Below are 19,188 nucleotides of genomic sequence, written 5' to 3' on the forward strand. Positions count from 1 at the left end.
TTCTTTGACTCTTAGTGACCCTATTGGGGGCATTAAGGCAAAGATACAGGATGGGTTTGCCATTTTCTTCTCTAGCACATTTTACAGATAAGGAATTGAGGCAAATAGGGTTAAGTGACTTTCCCAGGGTCAACACAGCTAGGAAATGTCTGGGATTAGATTTGAACTCAGGGTTTCCTGACTGTGCTCAGCACTTATCAACTGCATGACCTAGTTGCCCATTATGTATTAGAAAGGAGCCCAGAACTCCATTCTTTCTGACTCCAAGCTTAGCTCTCTATCCACTATATCATGCTGCCTCTCAAAAACAAAGTTAGAAAAATAACCACAAAACTGCTATCAAAATAAGGTTCCCCAATGCATCTTTTATTGTAAACTGCCCAGAAAATACTTCTCTTTACAAATCATTCAGAGATAAATGTTCTAATTGCCCAGAATTCAAGTATAGAGAATTTAGATAGACTATTGTCTCTGCTCCTTATGCTTTCTCAAGAGTCTTCATGATCATTGGACAACTGCCATTAGCTGACATCTTATTTGATAACCAGCAAGATAATTGAGAGTCCAGCTCGCTTTTCCATAGATTCCTTCTGTTAATGGCATAAGGTGGGTTTTCTTGCCAATTAAGTCAAGAAATAAAATTTGAGCCACAGAAATGTTCAGCAGGGTTATGCCATTTTCCCACTTGCTTCTCTAATTATGGCTGCACTTTAAAAGTGGCACTAAGAGACACTTAACTTGTCATGGGAAAATGGCTGGAATTTAGTTAAGTGCCCCTGACAGGCAGGTGAAAATTACTAGTAAGTATGGATACTGTATTTTATATTTCACTGAATGTTTCACAATCCTTCTTGTTGTTGTAGTTACTTCTGTTGCTTCTAGTTTCTAGCTGTTCACTACAAATTGCCAGGTATTAATAATAGCTTCAATTATTAAAGGTTTAAAGAATGTTTGTTATATGATAAATTATATTATCATGTTACATATATGTATAAAATATAATGTATTATTATATTATATTACCTAGTAAAGGTTTTCTTATATAGCCTTCAGGGAAACTAAAACTAGGAAAAAGTGACTTGAAGTTTGCCCCAGGGTTCCAAATATAGAAAATATTGGCAAAACCTGTTGTCCTGCAACCTCACAGAAAGAATCAATTCATCAATCAACATCGATTAAGTGCCTACTATGTGTTAGGCATTGTACTAAGTGCTAGAGGCTAAAAAAATGGCAAAAGGCAGTCCCTGAACTCAAAGAGCTAATGAAGGAGACAACATCCTAAAAAATGTATACAAAGCAAATTATGTACAGAATACATAGGAAATAATAGATGGAAGGCATTAGAGTTAAGAGGGATTAGAGACAGCTTCCTATAGAAAGTGGAAATTTCACTGGGCTTTGAATGCCAAATACAGCATTTTTATTTGCCATGAGAGGCAACTGGAAGCCACTGGAGTTTACTGAGGGGGCTGGTGATCAGACCTACATTTTAGGAAATCACTTTTGTAGATGAATGAAGAATGGATTGGAGTGGGGAGAGATTTGATTTAGGCCTTCCAATAGGTTATTTCATTTAAAGTATGAAATGATAAGGGCCTATGACAGGGTAATGGCAGTTTGAGAGGAAAGAAGGGTTCTTTTTTTTGAGGGGTATATGCAAAGATGAAATCAATAGACCTTGAAAAAAGCTTAGATATGGGTGTTGAGAGACAATTAGGAAATTAGGATGGTTCCTAGATTGTGAGGCAAAGGGATGGGGTTGTCCTCTACAGAAATAAGGAAAGTAAGAGAGAAGGAGGGTTTAGGAGAAAAGATTATGAGCTTTGCTTTGGACATATTGAGTTTAATATGTCTACTGGGCATCCAGTTCATTGTGTCTAAAAAGGATTGGATATGCAAGACTGGAGCTCATCAGAGAGACTAAGGCAGAAAAGGTAGATATGAGAATCATCAGCAAAGAAATCTAGAAGAATCAACAAAGAAAACAGAGTCAGGTAGGTAGGAGGAAAACCAAGGGACTGATATTCCAAAAATCTAGAGAGAAGAGAATATCAAAGAGGAGAAAGTAATCAATACCATAAAAGGCTAAAGATCAGTCATGAAGAATGAGGACTGAAAAATTACATTGGAGTAAGCAACTAGGAGCTCATTAGTAACTTTAGAGAGAACAGTTTGAGTGGAATGATAAGGCTAGAAGCCAAATAATTAAGAAGAAAATAAGAGGAGAAAAGAGAAGGCAACTCTGTAGATTACCTTTTTGAGAAGTTTACCTACAAATGGCAGAAGAAATTTAGGATAATAATTATAAAGTACAAAAGGATTAAGTAAGAGCTTTTTGGGAATAGAGGAGATACAGGCATGATTATAGGCAATAGAAAATGAGCTGGGAGAGAGAGAAAAAAAGATTGAAAAGTAAAAGTTTGGGAATGACAGAGGAGACAACCTGTTGTAGGAGGCAAGATGGTATGAGATCACTTGAACAAGTAGAGGAGTTGCTGTGGAGAGTGGGATAATGAGTTGATAAGTAGGGTTGCCTAGCAGCAGTGAATACCCACTTGAGATTATGTAACATAAATTTGCAACAAACCCAGCCAAAATGGTTCCATGATTTTCTCTACCTTTGTTCAATAGCAAGTGGGCAAGAATGAAGACATTGAGTGTTGGGAGCTGTTTAAGGCTGAGACTTGGCTAGTTCTATTCAGCATTATGATAAGGGGGATAGAAATTCAAAAGAGAAATATAGTGTAGAGTTGAATTATTTCACAAAAAAAGTCAGGAAAGGTAGGAAAATAGATAATAGCTATTACAGGGGAGATGAACTATGAGAAAAATACGGGATCAAGGGCTCGTAATTCAAGGTATGATGTGTAAGATTGTAAGGGAAGGCAAAGGGATAGGTGAAAAGCCAATAGATTTTAATTATGTAAGAGGACTCAGAATTCTTGAGGCAGTGCATGTGTGGGTAATGACAAGATCAAAGGTATGACCATCTTTGTGTTTAGATGAGGTGGGATGGTGAAATAAGTCATGAGAAATAGACTAAGAACTGAGTAGTTAGGAAATTTTAGGGAGAATAAATATGTATGTAGCATAAGGGCAGGAGTTGAGGAGCTAGTAGACAAAATGAGTGAGGGGAAAAGATTTAAGAAGAAGGAAAGTTTATTATGCATGGAACAGATATTCCAAAAGGTAGACTAGAAAGGTTAGGTAACAGTAGAAATTAGGCCCTACATTTAACCTAAATTGACTAAAACACCAAGCATGCTATCTGTATGGGGAAAGTTTTCCTCACATTCCCTGATTTCCCCAACTTCTGTGGGTACGTTTAATAATACTTGCCCCAGAAAAAGTTTTTGACTGTTGCCTTATATGTAAACATTCCTAATTAGGGCTCTGACTATAGGACCTTCTAGAACTCTATGCCTGGGGTGAGTTTACATATTTTGTTGAAGGATATTCAGAGGATCAACTATAAATCCTCTCACCATTTGTCTAGATTCTATCAGTGACAATTTGACTGTTTGCTCTAATATTTATTTATGTGTAATTCCCTTGTCACTAACATCACCTACAGAGTGAACCAGCTGTAAAAAGCAATCCACACCACAAGACACCATCATCTTCTTACTTTGTAAATGATAATCCGCAAATCCAGGTTCTGACTAATGAGTACAATCAAAGTGTACACGTCCAATGCAGGCAGAACACACAATTCTCTAGCTGCAAGAGCTTTTCCATCTGCAGGAAATGTCAGCAAGAGGCTGATAACTTCTTCATCACATTTTCCAGCCAAAGCTACTGCAAGGGCACTGGAAAGAAACTGAATAAAAGAAGAAGAATTAAAATCGACTTTGCCAGAGATGTAAAATCAATTCATAGAACAATAATGATTTCTGTTATTTAATAGCTTATCATTAACCAAGAAAAAATCATCACTTGCTGACCGATAAGCCACTCTAGACTTAGTTTGGTCACAAAATTGGATTTAGAAATAGAAGAAACCTCAGAGGTCTTCTCTAACAGAGTCCAAATTGTCCCCACATTATTTTATGGGAAACTGAGATACAGAGTTTTTAAGTGATCTGACTAAAGTTACAAAGTAGTAAATAAGAGTCTAGATATTAATCTAAGTTCTCTTACCAAAATCTAGCATTCTTTCATTAAGCAGCAGTTTTGGTCTGTTCCCATGACCACAATACATGATTTCTCAACAAATTAGAATTAGTCATACTATGGGCCCAGTTTTGAGAACTCAGAATTACTTTCACACTATAATGAGATTTTCAGACTTCATAGTAAAATTAATAGCTCATTTTTATATGTTGTTTATATGTTTAAGGTTTATAAAGTCGTCCTACTAAAAGACTGGGGGGGGGGGGGCATGTTACACATAATCTCTCCATTTTGCAGACAAGGAAACTGAGATACAGAGAGGTTACATGACTTGCCCAGAGTCATGCCATTAGAAAATGTTTGAGCCAGGACTCAACTTAAATCTTCTTACTCTAAGATCTATAAGTTTACTCATATCACTATTCCACACTATCTTTTGTAGATATGTTAACTTTGACTCTTTCAAAAGAAGATATATCTTTTTATTGTACTAAAACCTTTGTATCAGTCTCTGCCATTGAGGTTTCACCTTCTGATTGGTTGGTTTGTCTCGCCTCTGTTTTAAGAGGAAGTCCCAAGCCAAAGATGTCCTCATCCCTCTTCAGGGACTCATTTCCACAGAACTTTCTTTACCATGCCTCCATGTCAGGCACATTCTCCCATTCCCACTCACTTCAACTCCCTCTTTGGTTGGCTTTCTCCATTAGAATGTTATCTTCTTGAAGACAGAAACTTTCTACTACATTTTTATTTTCAGGGATGAGCTTAGAGCCTGGCACTATTAAGCATTTAATAATTTCTTCTTGACTGACTGATATCACAAACTGGAAGATGATGCTGGTAATGAAGTTTCTAAGAGAGGAGGTTCTGACAATAAACCGGCAGCAAAATAGTTTCTGACAATAAAATCTGAGAGGGCACCACTCCACTGGGTTACTCTACCTACTTGTAGTTTTGACGGACCTTAAAAACGAGAAGGGAAATATAAAATAAAGGATACACAAAGGAAGTATCTGGTTTATTTGGACCTGCATTAGGAAAGATTTTGAAGTCTTGATATTTGTCATAGATCCCAATATAGTAATATTCTCAATTATCCATTCTAATGTAAGGGAGAGGTTACATCTATCATACAAAGGGACAAAGAATCAAACCATGTTTATGTGGTTTGGAATATATTATAAAATATTTTAGTATTAAATATAATGGATTTTTTAATTCTAAGCATTTCATTTTATTCATTTAAAAACATTATTCTGAACAGGATAATATAAAGGTTTCACCAGAATGACAAAGGGGTCAATCTATGATACATACAAAAAGATTAAGAACCCTTTCTTAGAGGAAGGTTGTATATGAGAGGGATGTGCCTTAGCTACTGTTCCCTCACAAATTCTTGTAATTGTTTAGATGGAACACTGAAAGTTAATAAATATGTAGGAATAGTTAAGGTGTTCATTAGATCATAGATCTAAAAATAGAAGGGATATGACTGCTTCATTCATGCCTCGGGACCAAATCCATTCCATTCTCTATTTTTATGCAACAGATAATACACATCAATCACATTGGTCTAGTCCAATACTCTTATTTTATAAAAAAGGAAACTGAGGACCAGGAATGTGAAGTGGCATAGACTAAATCATAGATGTGCTTAAGTATCAAAGGCAGATTTTGAGCCCACCCTCTGACTCAATCATGCTTGCACATTAATGGTTGTCCTATTATAGTCAAAGCCTTGTGCAAACTGTATAAAGACTAGAAACAACCACTACAAGTTGCAAATATACCTAAAGCACAAAGATGAAATGTCTTGCTTATAAATTTGAATATTTCAATTTGAGGATTTTTTCTGTTATATAAGTAAAGATGAACAAGATCTGACTTCAGAACTTTTGATATAAACAGGTCCTTGAAATTTTAATTCAACATAAACTAAATGTGATCCAAAAATGTGGATCTAAATGCTGCTCCAAAATCTAATCTCATTTTTTACTATATAGACAGATGTATACTGTGGCATATCAGAATTCCAAAGTACTTTGGTCAGTCCAATCAAATCTGGAATATTGTATGCAGTTCTAGAGGCCACATTTTAAAAGGAATATAAAAGCAGGATGGTCAGAAGTCTCAGATCATGTAATACAAACAATAGATATAGAACTATACGGATTTTAACTAGAACAGACATTCTCAAAGTGTGGAACATTGACCCTGAAGGATCCCAAAACTCTTTGGAGGATAAGAGGTTTCCACAAGATTAAAACAATTTTCAATATAATACTAAGATGCTAATTGTCTAATGAAATACCTCCCCATTTCAACTACATTAGCTGTATGAGATCAGAATTTCTTTGTGTACTTAGAAATCATATATTGCAGAGATTGAGAATTCATTGTGGGGAAATGGTGGACTAAGGTATAAATTTGGCTCATACAATCAATACCCCCCCAGAAAAAAAATAACCAAAAATAACTCCACAAAATCAATGTTAAAAGTAGCAAAAAAACAGGGGGCACCTGGATGGCTCAGTGGATTGAGAGCCAGGCCTAGAGACAGAAGGTCCTAGGTTCAAATCCAGCCTCAGACACTTCCCAGCTGTGTGACCCTGGGCAAGTCACTTAACCCCCATTGCCTAGCCCTATAACAAATAAAAAAATTAATATAGAAGGATATATATATATAAAAGATATTAGGTTTTTAAAAAAAAGTAGCAAAAGAACAGACAAGAGCTGGGAATGAAGCTGAACAGCCAAGGACAACTGGTGAGTTGGCCTCAGTCCCACCACGCATCACCTTGGGGTCTAGAACAGAGCAAACAGCATAGAATCAACAAGATAACCTCTCAGGACAGGACTGATAACCTCACCTTGTTTGATGTACCCATGAGCTTATATCCATGTGGATATCTTGATGGAATTCATAGGGGGAAGGCCCTGGGAGCAGATGTGTCAACTCTCATTGAAAGATTGAAGGAATGGATACAACAGGGTCCATCACTGCCAAATCCAATAGGCAGGACCTCAAGAATTATTGTTGACAGGCAAGGGACTTTGGAGACCAGAGGAACACAGACTGGAGATGTGCTCTACCACGGATCAAGGTGATGGAAGAGGAGACATGAGGAAGGAGCACACACCAGTAAATTTGTTTGTTGACAGATTGGAGTCCTGTCAGGTGTAATCACTCCCAGGAGACTGGGTTCCCTGGTTGCTGCCACAAAGGAAAATGGTTTGTCTTCTTTCAATGGCAATGAAAGAACTACCCAGGAGCTCTGGTTGGAGTGCCTGAGACCACTCAAGGACTGGGTCTTGAGCAGGGAACAAAAAATTACATTAGACCCAGGACTATGACAACTTGAATAACTAAATGTGGCCAAGGAAAAAACAAACACGAAAAAATTCCAGAATCTGAGGTAACATACTCTAGGATTTTAGGAACCCTGGGACTCAAGCAAAAAGTGAAAAATTAAATTTATTCCTTGGCTTCCAATTTTTCATGAGCTACCAAAAGGAGAAAGAACACAACTATTGATAGCTACTATGAGGACAGAGAAGATCTTGGTTCAAATTCAATGAAGTAAAAGTACTTAATTCAAAAAAAGCAAAGAAATATAATAAATGGCCACAATCTCAAAAAAAATGTTTGAAAGAATTTTTAAAAGAACTTAAAAGCCATATGAAAGAGATTGACTAAAAACTAAACTACAAAAAATAAAAATAAGAGCAATTCAAGAAAATCAAGAAAATTATGAAAGAAAAATCAGCCAAATGGAAAAAGAGATCCAGAAACTTATGTAAAAAAAATCAAAGAACTAGAATTGGACAATAATTGATTTCCTAAGACAACAAGAAATAATTATGCAAAATCAAAACAATGAAATAATAGAACAGAATATGAAATATCTTACCACAAAAATAATGGACCTAGAAAATAGATCAAGGAGGGAAAATACAAGAATAATTAAACTCTAAGAACAATTTTTAAAAAGAGTTTAGACACTGTCCTTTAACAAATTAAGTGAAATTGCCCAGAAATTCTAGAATCAAAGGATAAAATAGATATTGAAAGAATCCACCCATCCATAACTTCCTCAAAGAGAACTAAAGATAAAAATGCAGAGGAACCATCATTGCTAAGTTCTATAATTCCCAAGTTAAGGAAAAACTATACAAGCAACAAAAACAATATTTCAAATACTATGGAGCACATTCTAGGGACTTCCTGGTTAAGATGGTGGCAGAGTAAAAAGCAGCTGCTTAACCTCTCCTAAGCAAAACATATAGGACTCCTCAAGAAGACATAAAAACAAATGCAGAGGAATGAAGGGACCCCACAACAGGGCGCAGCATTGGAGGTACGTGGAATCGGGGCATTTCCATGCTATAAAGGGGTGAAACATCTCTCACTAAAATATGGGATGAGCAACCCCCTCCCCCACCTCACAACAACTACAGTGCCAAAGCCAGGGCACAAGAGTTAGAGCAAGTTTGGGGCATGCATTAAGTCCTTGGCAGCTACCTGGGGTCACCAGGGCCTGCTCCTGAAAACAGCAAGACTTAAGATCCCAAGAGGCTAAAGAACAAGTGGACTTTGAAAACAGACTCTGAGCACAGGCAGGAGTGCAGGCACAGGTGCAAGTTCAGACATCGATCCTGAGCACAGGTGAGGACTCGGATCCTGAGCGCAGGCTTGGACCTTAAGTGGGGACCCAATGCAGAGAGGTGCACTACTGTGGAAGCAGTTCCCTGAGACTGTTAAAGGAGCCTCGAGCAGAGTAACAAGCAAGGAAACCACCAGGAGGCTTGACCCTGAGAACAACTGAGACCTCAGGAGACTAAAGAGCTCAGACAGACCCTGAGTGTGAGGATAAACCTGAGAGGGCACAGGGCTAACAATGGCAAGCCAGAGACAAGAACCCCAAAAGAGAGAGATCATCAAGAAGAAATATGTAACACTCAACAACTTTTACACAGATAAAATCCAGACAACAGAGCAAAAGGCAGAGGAGAACAAACAAGTAATCATATCCAAACCCTCCCAAAATAATGAAAACTGGCCAAAAGCTATTGAAGAGTTCAAATATGAGATGATGAGAAGGATGGAAGAGATTTAGCAAGAGAAGTGGGAAATAGATCAAAAGGAAATTAACAGTTTAGAAGACAGAAACTCCCAATTGGAGAAAGATGCCCAAAAATCAAATGAAATGGTAAGAAAGTTGGAAACCAAAAATCTGGCAAGAAAATAACAGTTTAAAAGGCAGAATTTCGCAATTGGAAAGTGAGGCAAATAAATTGAAGACCAGAAATGACCAGATTGAAAAGGAAAACCAAAAGATTATAGCCAAAAACCAGTCCCTACGGGCTAGAATTGAGCAATTAGAAGCTAATGATCTCTCAAGACAGAAAGAACAAATAAAACAAAGTCAAAAGACTGATAAAAATAGAAGGAAACATGAACTATCTCAATGAGAAAGTGACAGTCCAAGAAAACAGGTCTAGAAGAGACAATCTGAGAATCATTGGTCTTCCTAAAAAAGCAGAAATTAAAAGAAATTTAGACTCCATACTAAAAGAAATTATTCAGCAAAATTACGCTGAAGTTCTACAACAAGAGGGCAATATAGACATTGAAAGGATCCATAGATCACCCTCTACACTAGACCCAGAAAAGACAACCCCCAGAAATATAATAGCCAAATTCAAGAGCTTCCAAGTAAAAGAAAAAATTTTACAAGAAGCCAGAAAGAGACAATTCAGATATCAAGGAGCACCAATCAGGATCACACAGGATCTGGCAGCCTCCACACTAAAAGACCTCAAGGCTTGGAATATGATATTCAGAAAGGCAAGAGAACTAGGTCTACAACCAAGGATCACCTACCCATCAAAACTAACTATATACTTACAGGGAAAAGTTTGGGCATTCAACAAGATAGAAGATTTCCAAGTATTTGCACAGAAAAGACCAGGACTAAATGGAAAGTTCGATATCCAACCACAAAAATCAAGAGAAACATGAAAAGGTAAATAAGAAACAGAGAGGAAAGAAAGAAAACTCATATTTTTTCAAATTTGCCTCTTTAACGGCTTAAATAAGATCTAATTATTTGTATTCCTATGTGGAGAAATGTTATGTATAATTCTCTGTAAGGAACTCTATTCATTATAGCATTCACTATTATAGTAATTAGAAGAATTATTTATAGGAAGAGGTTGGAATACTAAATGGTCTAAGATGATAAGGGGGTAGGAAAGAGGGGGGTGAAAAGTAAAGGACACCAAGAGAAACTTGAATGAATAAGAAAAATAGGATATTCTATTAAACACAAAGAGGGAATGGGAAGGGGAAGGGATGAATACTATTATAAGAAGGAGAGGAAGAGAGTATTAAGAGGTAATAGTTAAAACTTACTCTCAGTGTAATTAACCCTGAGAGGGAAGAGTAGCTATATTATCCATTGGGATATAAAACTCTATCTAACCCTACTGAGAAAGTCAGAAGGGAAAAACCAAGGGGAGAGGGGAATGGGGAGGTCAAAAAAGGGAGGGGAGTAGAGGGGGGAAGGAATTCATTAGGCCTTAAAAAGAAAAAGAGGGGAATAATAAGGGAGGGGGTAGAAAGGGAAGTAAATCAAGGGAGGGGACAAGGGTTACTGGCATAAAGCAAACCACTGGTTTAAAAGGAAATAGTGTAAGAGGAAGGGGTAGAATTAGGAGAAGATACCAAAATGGTGGGGAATACACAACTGATAATTTTAACTCTGAATGTGAATGGGATGAACTTACCCATAAAAAGGAAGCAAATAGCAGAGTGGATTGGAAGCCAAAATCCTACCATATGTTGTCTACAAGAAACACATATAAGGCAGGTGGACATACACAGGTTTAAGGTAAAGGGCTTGAGCAAAATCCTTTGGGAATCAAATGAGAAAAAGAAGTCAGGAGTGACAATTATGATTTCTGACAAAGCCAAAGTAAAAATAGATATTAAAAAAGACAGGGAAGATCATTACATCCTGATTAAAGGCAAAGACAATGAGGAAATAGACAAAGGTATAGACAATGAGGAAATAACATTGCTCAATATGTATGCACCAAATGGCATAGCACCCAGATTCATAAAGGAGAAACTGGCAGATTTCAAGAAGGAAATAGATAGTAAAACCATACTAGTGGGAGATCTAAATATCCCTCTTTCAGATCTAGATGAATCAAGCCAAAAAATAAATAAGAAAGAGGTAAGAGAGATGAATGAAGTCCTAGAAAAATTAGATTTAATAGATATGTGGATAAAAATAAATAGGAACAAAAAGGAATACACCTTCTTTACAGCTGCACATGCTACATTTACAAAGATTGACCATGTAATAGGGCATAGAAACATTGCAAACAAATGCAAAAGAGCAGAAATAATAAATGTAACTTTCTCAGATCATAATGCAATAAAAATAATAATTAGTAAGGGCAGCTGGACAAGCAACTCAAAAAATAATTGGAATTTAAATAATATGATTCTCCAAAACCAGCTAGTCAAAGAAGAAATCATAGAAACAATCAACAATTTCATTCAAGAGAATGACAATGATGAGACATTCTACCAAACTCTGTGGGATGCTGCCAAGGCAGTACTCAGTGGAAAATTTATATCCTTGAGTGCATATATTAACAAATTAGGGAGGGCAGAGATTAATAAATTGGGCATGCAACTTAAAAAATTAGAAAGAGAGCAAATTAAAAATCCCCAGATGAAAACTAAATTAGAAATACTAAAAATCAAGGGAGAAATTAATAAAATCAAAAGTAAAAGAACTATTGAATTAATAAATGAGACTAGAAGCTGGTATTTTGAAAAAACAGATAAAATAGACAAAGTACTGGTCAATCTCATGAAAAAAAGAAAGAAGAAAACAAAATTAACAGTATCAAAGATGAAAAGGGTGACCTCGCCTCTAATGAAGGGGAAATTAAGGCAATCATTAAAAACTATTTTGCCCAATTATATGGCAATAAATAGAGCAATCTAGGAGATATGGATGAATATTTACAAAAATACAAATTGCACATAAATCATCAGCATTTCTATACATTTCCAACACATCACAGCAGCAAGAGGTAGAAAGCAAAACACCATTTAAAATCACCCTAGACAATATAAAATACTTAGGAATTTATCTACCAAAACAAACACAGGAATTATATGAAAAAAAACTACAAAAACTTTCCAAACAATTAAAAGTAGATCTAAACAATTGGAAAAATATTGATTGCTCATGGGTAGGATGAGCTAATATAATAAAAATGACCATTCTACCCAAATTAATTTACCTATTTAGCGCCATACCTATCCAACTACTAAAAAACTTTTTTTACTGAATTAGGAAAAACTATAACAAAGTTCATCTGGAATAACAAAAGATCAAGAATATCAAGGGAAATAATGAAAAAAATGTGAAGGAAGGGGGCCTAGCAGTACCAGATATTAAACTACTATAAAGCAGTAGTCATCAAAATGGTATGGTACTGGCTAAGAGACAGAATGGAGGATCAGTAGAATAGACTTGGGGTAAGTGACATCAGCAAGACAGGGCATGATAAACCCAAAGAGCCCAACTTTTGGGACAAAAATCCACTATTTGACAAAAACTGTTGAGAAATTTGGAAAACAATATGGGAGAGATTAGGTTTAGATCAGCATCTCACACCCTACAGCAAGATAAATTCAGAATGGGTGAATCACTTGAATATAAAGAGGGAAACTATAAATAAGTTAAGTGAACATAGAATAGTTTACTTGTCAGATCTCTGGGAAAGGAAAGATTTTAAAATCAAGCAAGAGTTAGAGAAAATTACAAAATGTAAAATGAATGATTTTGATTATATCAAACTAAAAAGCTTTTGTACAAACAAAAACAATGTAGCCAAAATCAGAAGGGAAACAACAAATTGGGTAAAAGTGTTTATAACAAAAAACTCTGACAAGGGTCTAATTACTCAAATATATAAGGAGTTAAATCAATTGTATAAAAAATCAAGACATTCCCCTATTGATAAATGGGCAAGAGACATGAATAGGCAATTTTCAGATAAAGAATTCAAAAGTATCAATAAATACATGAGAAAGTGTTCTAAATCTCTAATAATTAGAGAAATGTAAATCAAAACAACTCTGAGGTATCACCTCACACCTAGCAGATTGGCTAAAATGAAAGAAGGGGAGAGTAACGAATGCTGGAGGGGATGTGGCAAAACTGGGACATTAATGTATTGCCAGTAGGGTTGTGAACTGATCCAACCATTCTGTATGGCAATTTGGAGCTAAGATCAAAGGGCTATAAAAGAATGCCTGCCCTTTGATCCAGCCATACCATTGTTGTGTTTGTACCCCAAAGAGATCATAGATAAACAGACTTGTATGAAAATATTTATAGCTGCGCTTTTTGTGATGGCAAAAAACTGGAAAATGAGGGAATGTCCTTCAATTGGGGAATGGCTGAACAAATTGTGGTATATGCTGGTGATGGAATATTATTGTGCTCAAAGGAATAATAAACTGGAGGAATTCCATGTGAATTGGAAAGACCTCCAGGAATTGATGCAGAGTGAGAGGAGCAGAGCCAGGAGAACATTGTACACAAAGACATACACTGTGGTAAAATAGAATGGAATGGACCTCTGTACTAGCAGCAATGCAATGACCCAGGACAATTCTGAGAGACTTATGGAAAAGAAAGCAATCCACATTCAGAGAAAGAATACAGGAGTAGAAACAGAAGAAAAACAACTGCTTGAACACATGGGTTGAGGTGGACATGTTTGGGGATGTAGAGTCGAAACTACCACACCAATGCAACTATCAAGAATTTGGAAATAGTTCTTGATCAATGACACATGTAAAAACCAATGGAAATACACATCAGCCATGGCGGGGGGGGGGGAGTACTCGGGGGGAGAAGGGGAAAGTAAGAGCATGAATTATGTAACCATGTTAACTTTTCTAAAAAATAAACAGTAATAAATGTTTAAAATTAATTAAGTAATTAATTAATATTATGGAGCTAGTTAAAATAACATAAGATGGCTTTGTAACATTAAAAGAACAAGGAACATGGAACACAGAATTTCTTAGAGCAAAAGAATTAGTCTTACAAACAAGAATAACACATCAAACAAAACTAAGCATAATTATAAAAGGTAAAAATGGATTTTTAATGAACTAAAGGAATTTCAACCATCACTGGGGAAAAAACAGAAATTAAAAAATTGTTCTAAAAGAAACATACAAAGGTAACCATGAAAAGCTAATCATAAATGACCCAAAAGATCAAAATATGTGATTTTTGTATGTGAAAATGTTATCTAGGGCCCTTCGAAATGACATCGATGTCTGGGTATTTTGAAGCATTTTGTATGGATGGGAAAGCTGAGGGCAAAGTGAATTAAATGGAATGAGCCAAAATAATAGAGGAGTAGATCAGAAGGAAGTGGGGTGTAAAAGCAATCTCATATTGAGAAGTAATAAAAAATGGAACTGCCATAGAGATGGGAGGAGAGGGTAGAGGAATGGTAATACTATAACTCTATTCTCATCAGATCTGTGATAAGGCTAGAACAACATATAAAATTAGAAGGGTAAAAATCCTCTCAACATGCAGAGAAATGAGAGAAATGGGAAGGGATAAGAGAGAAATTGCAAAGGACAAGGGAGGGACCAACAAAAGGAAAGACCCTCGAGGGACTGAGACTAAGAGAAGAAAGAATAGCTTAAGAAAAAGGACAAGAAGATAAGAAAAGGAAGGAATACCAAGAAGGAGGGTAAAGACATAGGAGTATAAAGTCAGAGGATAATGAAGAGACTCAGGATAAGATAAGGGATGGATTTTTATAATCTAACCCATAGCAAGAAATAGAAGGGCACAGTAGAAGGCATAAGGTAAAGACTTTTTGGACAGGCAGATAGAATTATAACTAGAAGGCAGGAGAGAACAAGGGAGAGACCTTTAGAAAAGTGGGCCAATTTGGTGCTAGGAAGGCAAAGGGGAAGGATAAGGAAAGATTTATAAGCAGATCTGTGAATTAGAGAGATAGAGAACAGAAGAAATTGAACATCTGAGGAGGGTTACAGAAAAAAAAATAATAATGAAAGAAGGCCAACAGTGAGGAAAAACAGAATAGAAGGAAATACACAATTACAATTATGACACTGAATGTGAATGGGATGAATTCACCCATAAAACAAAAACAGATAGCAGAATGGATCAGAACCCAACACCCAATGATATGTTATTGACAAGAAACACACATAAAAACGAGAGACACATTTAAAATAAAAATAAAGGGCTATAGCAGGTTATACTATGCCTCAATTGATACAAAAAAGGCAGAGGTAGCGATCATAATCTCTGACAAAGTTAAAACTAAAATCAATTTAATCAAAGTCGATAAACAGGGAAATAATATAATCTTAAAAGGTACCTTAGATAATGAAGCATTATCAATATAAATATGATGTGAACACATCCATATTTTTAAAGGAAAGATTAAATGAGTTATAGATCAAAACAGACAACAAAACAATAACAGTGGGGGACTCGAATCTCCCACTCTAAGAAATAGGTAAATACAACCAAAAAATAAATGAGAAAAAGAGTCAAGGAGATGAATAGAATCTTATATAAGTTAAATATGATAGCTATCTGGAAAGAATTGAATGGTAACAGAAAAGAATATATCCTCTTCTCAGAAGTATATGGCACTCTCACAAAAATTCACTGTATATTAGGGCAAAAAAGAGTATAGTTAACTATAGGAAAGTAGAAATATTGAATGCAACATTCTCAGACCAAAATACAATAAAAATTGTATATAAATAAGGGACATAGATACAAAAATTTTAAACTAATTGGAGACTAACTTAACCTTAAAGAATGAGTGGGTTAAAAAACAAATTATTGAAATAATAAATAATTTAATTAAAGAGATGGTAATAATGAAACACCATACCAAAACCTATGGGATACAGAAAAAATCAGTAATGAGATGAAAATTTCTATCTCTTAATGTTTACTTTAATAAAATATAGGGGAAAAAAGATCAAGGAGTTGGGAATGTAATTTTTTTAAAAAACTGAAAAAGAGAACAAATTAAAAATTCTCAACTAAACGCTAAATTAGAAATCCCAAAAATTAAAGGTAAATTTAAAAAATGTAAGAAAGTCATTTAATTAAACTATGAAAAAAATCATCTGAATTGATAAACCATTGATTAATCTAATTTTTAAAAGAGATAATAAATTAAATTAATAGCATCAAAAATGGAAATGTTGAATATACCACCAATGCAGATGAAATTAAAGCAATTATTAGAAATTATTTTGCTCAATTATATGAAAACCAATTTAACAATGAAAAAGAAATAGACTACTTTCAAAAAAGTAAACTTGCCTAGATTATCGAAGAAAGAAATAGAATACCTAAATACCTATTTAAGAAAAAGAAATTTAACAATTCATTAATGAACTTCCTAAGAAAAAAGCATCAGGACCAGATGGATTAACAAGTGAATCCTACCAAACATATAGGGATCAACTAATTCCAATATTAAACAAATTATTTGAAATAACAGGTAAAGAAGTTTTCCTAGACTCCTTTTATAAAACAAACAAGGTGCTGATACCTAAACCAAGAAGAGAATAAAATAGAAAAAGAAAGTTATAGGCCAATCTCATTAATGAATAATAATGCAAAAATCCTGAACAAAATGCTACCAAGGATATTACAACAATATGTCCCCAAAGTGACCAAAAAAGATTTATAGCAAGAATGCAGGGATAGTTTAATATAAGGGAAACTATTAACATAATTTATAATATCAATAACAAAAGCATTTTAAGCATATGGTTATATCAATAGATACAGAAAAAGTCTTTGGCAAAACGTAATATTTATTCCTATCAAAATCACTGGAAAGCATAGGTATAATTGCATTTTTTACTAAAATGATACAAAGTATCTACCTCACACTATCAGCAAGTATTATTATCATCTATAATGGAAAGAAGTTAGAAGACTTCCCAATAGGATCAGGAGAGAATCAAGGATGCCCATTATCACTAATGTTTTTTAACATAATATTAGAAAAGCTAGCAATAGCAATAAGAGAAGAAAAAGAAACTGAAGTAATAAAACTGTCATTGTTTCCTGCTAACATGATGCCATATATGGAAAATCCAAGAAATTCAACTAAAACTTTCCTTGAAACTATCAAAAATCTTAGCGAAGTAACAGAATAAAAAATAAATCCATACAACTCATCAGTATTTTTACAGATTTCTGTCAAAGTCCTATAAGAAGAAATAGAAAGAAATACTCTATTTAAAATATTCCCATATAGAATAAAATACATAGGAGTATACCTGCCAAAACAAACCCAGGAACTACATGAGCATAATTATAAAATGCTTTTTATGCAAATAAAGTCAGATCTAAATAATTGGAGAAATATTAATTATTCATGGATGGGCAGAGCTAATATAATTAAAATGAAAAACTACCTAAACTAATATACTTTTCAATGCCATCTCAATTAAATTACCAAAAATCATTTTATCATTTTAGAAAAACATATAAAAATAACTTTTGCATGGTAATACATGTATTACTAATATCAAATTGCTTACCAGATCTGGGAAGGGCCCAGAAGGAAGGGAGTAAGGCAAACAAATTGATATTAAATTTAATTGGTAAAATAAATATCTTTTAAATCTATTGAGTTAGACAATGATAACAAAATTCATTTGAAAGAATAAAAGATCAAGAATATCAAAAAAAATAAAAAGGAAAGGAAAAAGGTTCAGCAGTACCAGATTTTAAATTGTATTTTAAAGTAATAAGTATTAAAACTATCTGATACTGGCTAAGAAATAGGAAAGAAAGTCAGTGGAAGAGAACTGACATACAACAATCCACAGCAAAAGATGATATAGTTATACACAGAGACTGATACACTGTGGTACAATTGAATGTAATGGACTTCTCTACTAGCAGCAATGCAATGATCCAGAACAATGCTGAGGGACCTATGAGAAAGAATGTATTCACATTCAGAGGAAGAACTGTGGGAGTAGAAACACAAGAAAAACAATTGCTTGAACACATGGATTGATGGGGATATGATTGGGAATGTAGACGCTAAACAATCACCCTAGTGCAACTATCAATATTGTGGAAATAGGTCTTGATCAATGATATATGTAAAACTCAGTGGAATTGTGCATTGGTTATGGAAGGGTGGGGGGTTGAGGGAGAGGGAAAGAACATGAAACATGTAACCATGGGAAAATATTCTAAATTTTTTTAAAAAATTTAATTATAGGTCCAAGTTTTTGAGATAAGAAATCACTATTTGGTAAAAATTTCTGGCATAACTTGGAAGTAGTTTGAAGGAAACTAGGTTAAGACTAATATCTCACACCATTCACTAAAAGAAGATTAAAATAGATACATGATTGTGAAATGTAAAAATGGATGATTTTGAGTACATTAATTTGAAAAAGTCTTGTACAAATAAAATATATGCTGCCAAGTTTAAAAGGAAAGCAGAAAATTTGGGGAGGGAAAATTTTATAGACAGCCTCTCAGATAGAGATCTCACCTACTATATAAGCAGAAATTTGTCAAATATAGCCATCCTCAAATTGATAAATGGGCAGAAGATATGAAGACAATTTTATGATGAAGAAACAAAAGCTAAATAATCACTACTCATTAGAGAAATATAAATGGAAACAACTGTGAGATATCACCTCACACCCATCACACTGGCTAAAATGAAAAAAAAGGCAATGACAAACATTGGAAGGGATGGGGGAAAACAGGAACCCTAATTCACTGTTGGTGGAGCTGTGTACTGATCCAACCATTTTTGAGAGCATTTTGGAATTACACCAAGAGAGTTTTAAAACTATGTATAGCCTTAGACACAGAAATACAATTGCTGAAACTGTTTCCCTAAGAGATCAGTGAAAGAGGAAAAGAATCCATGTGTTCCACACTATTTATAGCAGTTCTATTTGTG

The 19,188-nt window shown here is 34.8% G+C and overlaps 1 protein-coding gene across 1 annotated transcript in view; it reads right to left on the minus strand.

Moving 5' to 3' along the window:
- ABCA13 (ATP binding cassette subfamily A member 13) overlaps positions 1 to 19,188 on the minus strand; it is a 474,630-nt gene that overhangs the window by 307,026 nt on the left and 148,416 nt on the right. Inside the window, 1 exon segment of the mRNA XM_044676455.1 lies at positions 3,629 to 3,820. Coding sequence (XP_044532390.1) covers positions 3,629 to 3,820 — 192 coding nt within the window.

The sequence above is a fragment of the Gracilinanus agilis genome, chromosome 1, assembly GCF_016433145.1.
Source record: "Gracilinanus agilis isolate LMUSP501 chromosome 1, AgileGrace, whole genome shotgun sequence".
Taxonomy (NCBI): domain Eukaryota; kingdom Metazoa; phylum Chordata; class Mammalia; order Didelphimorphia; family Didelphidae; genus Gracilinanus; species Gracilinanus agilis.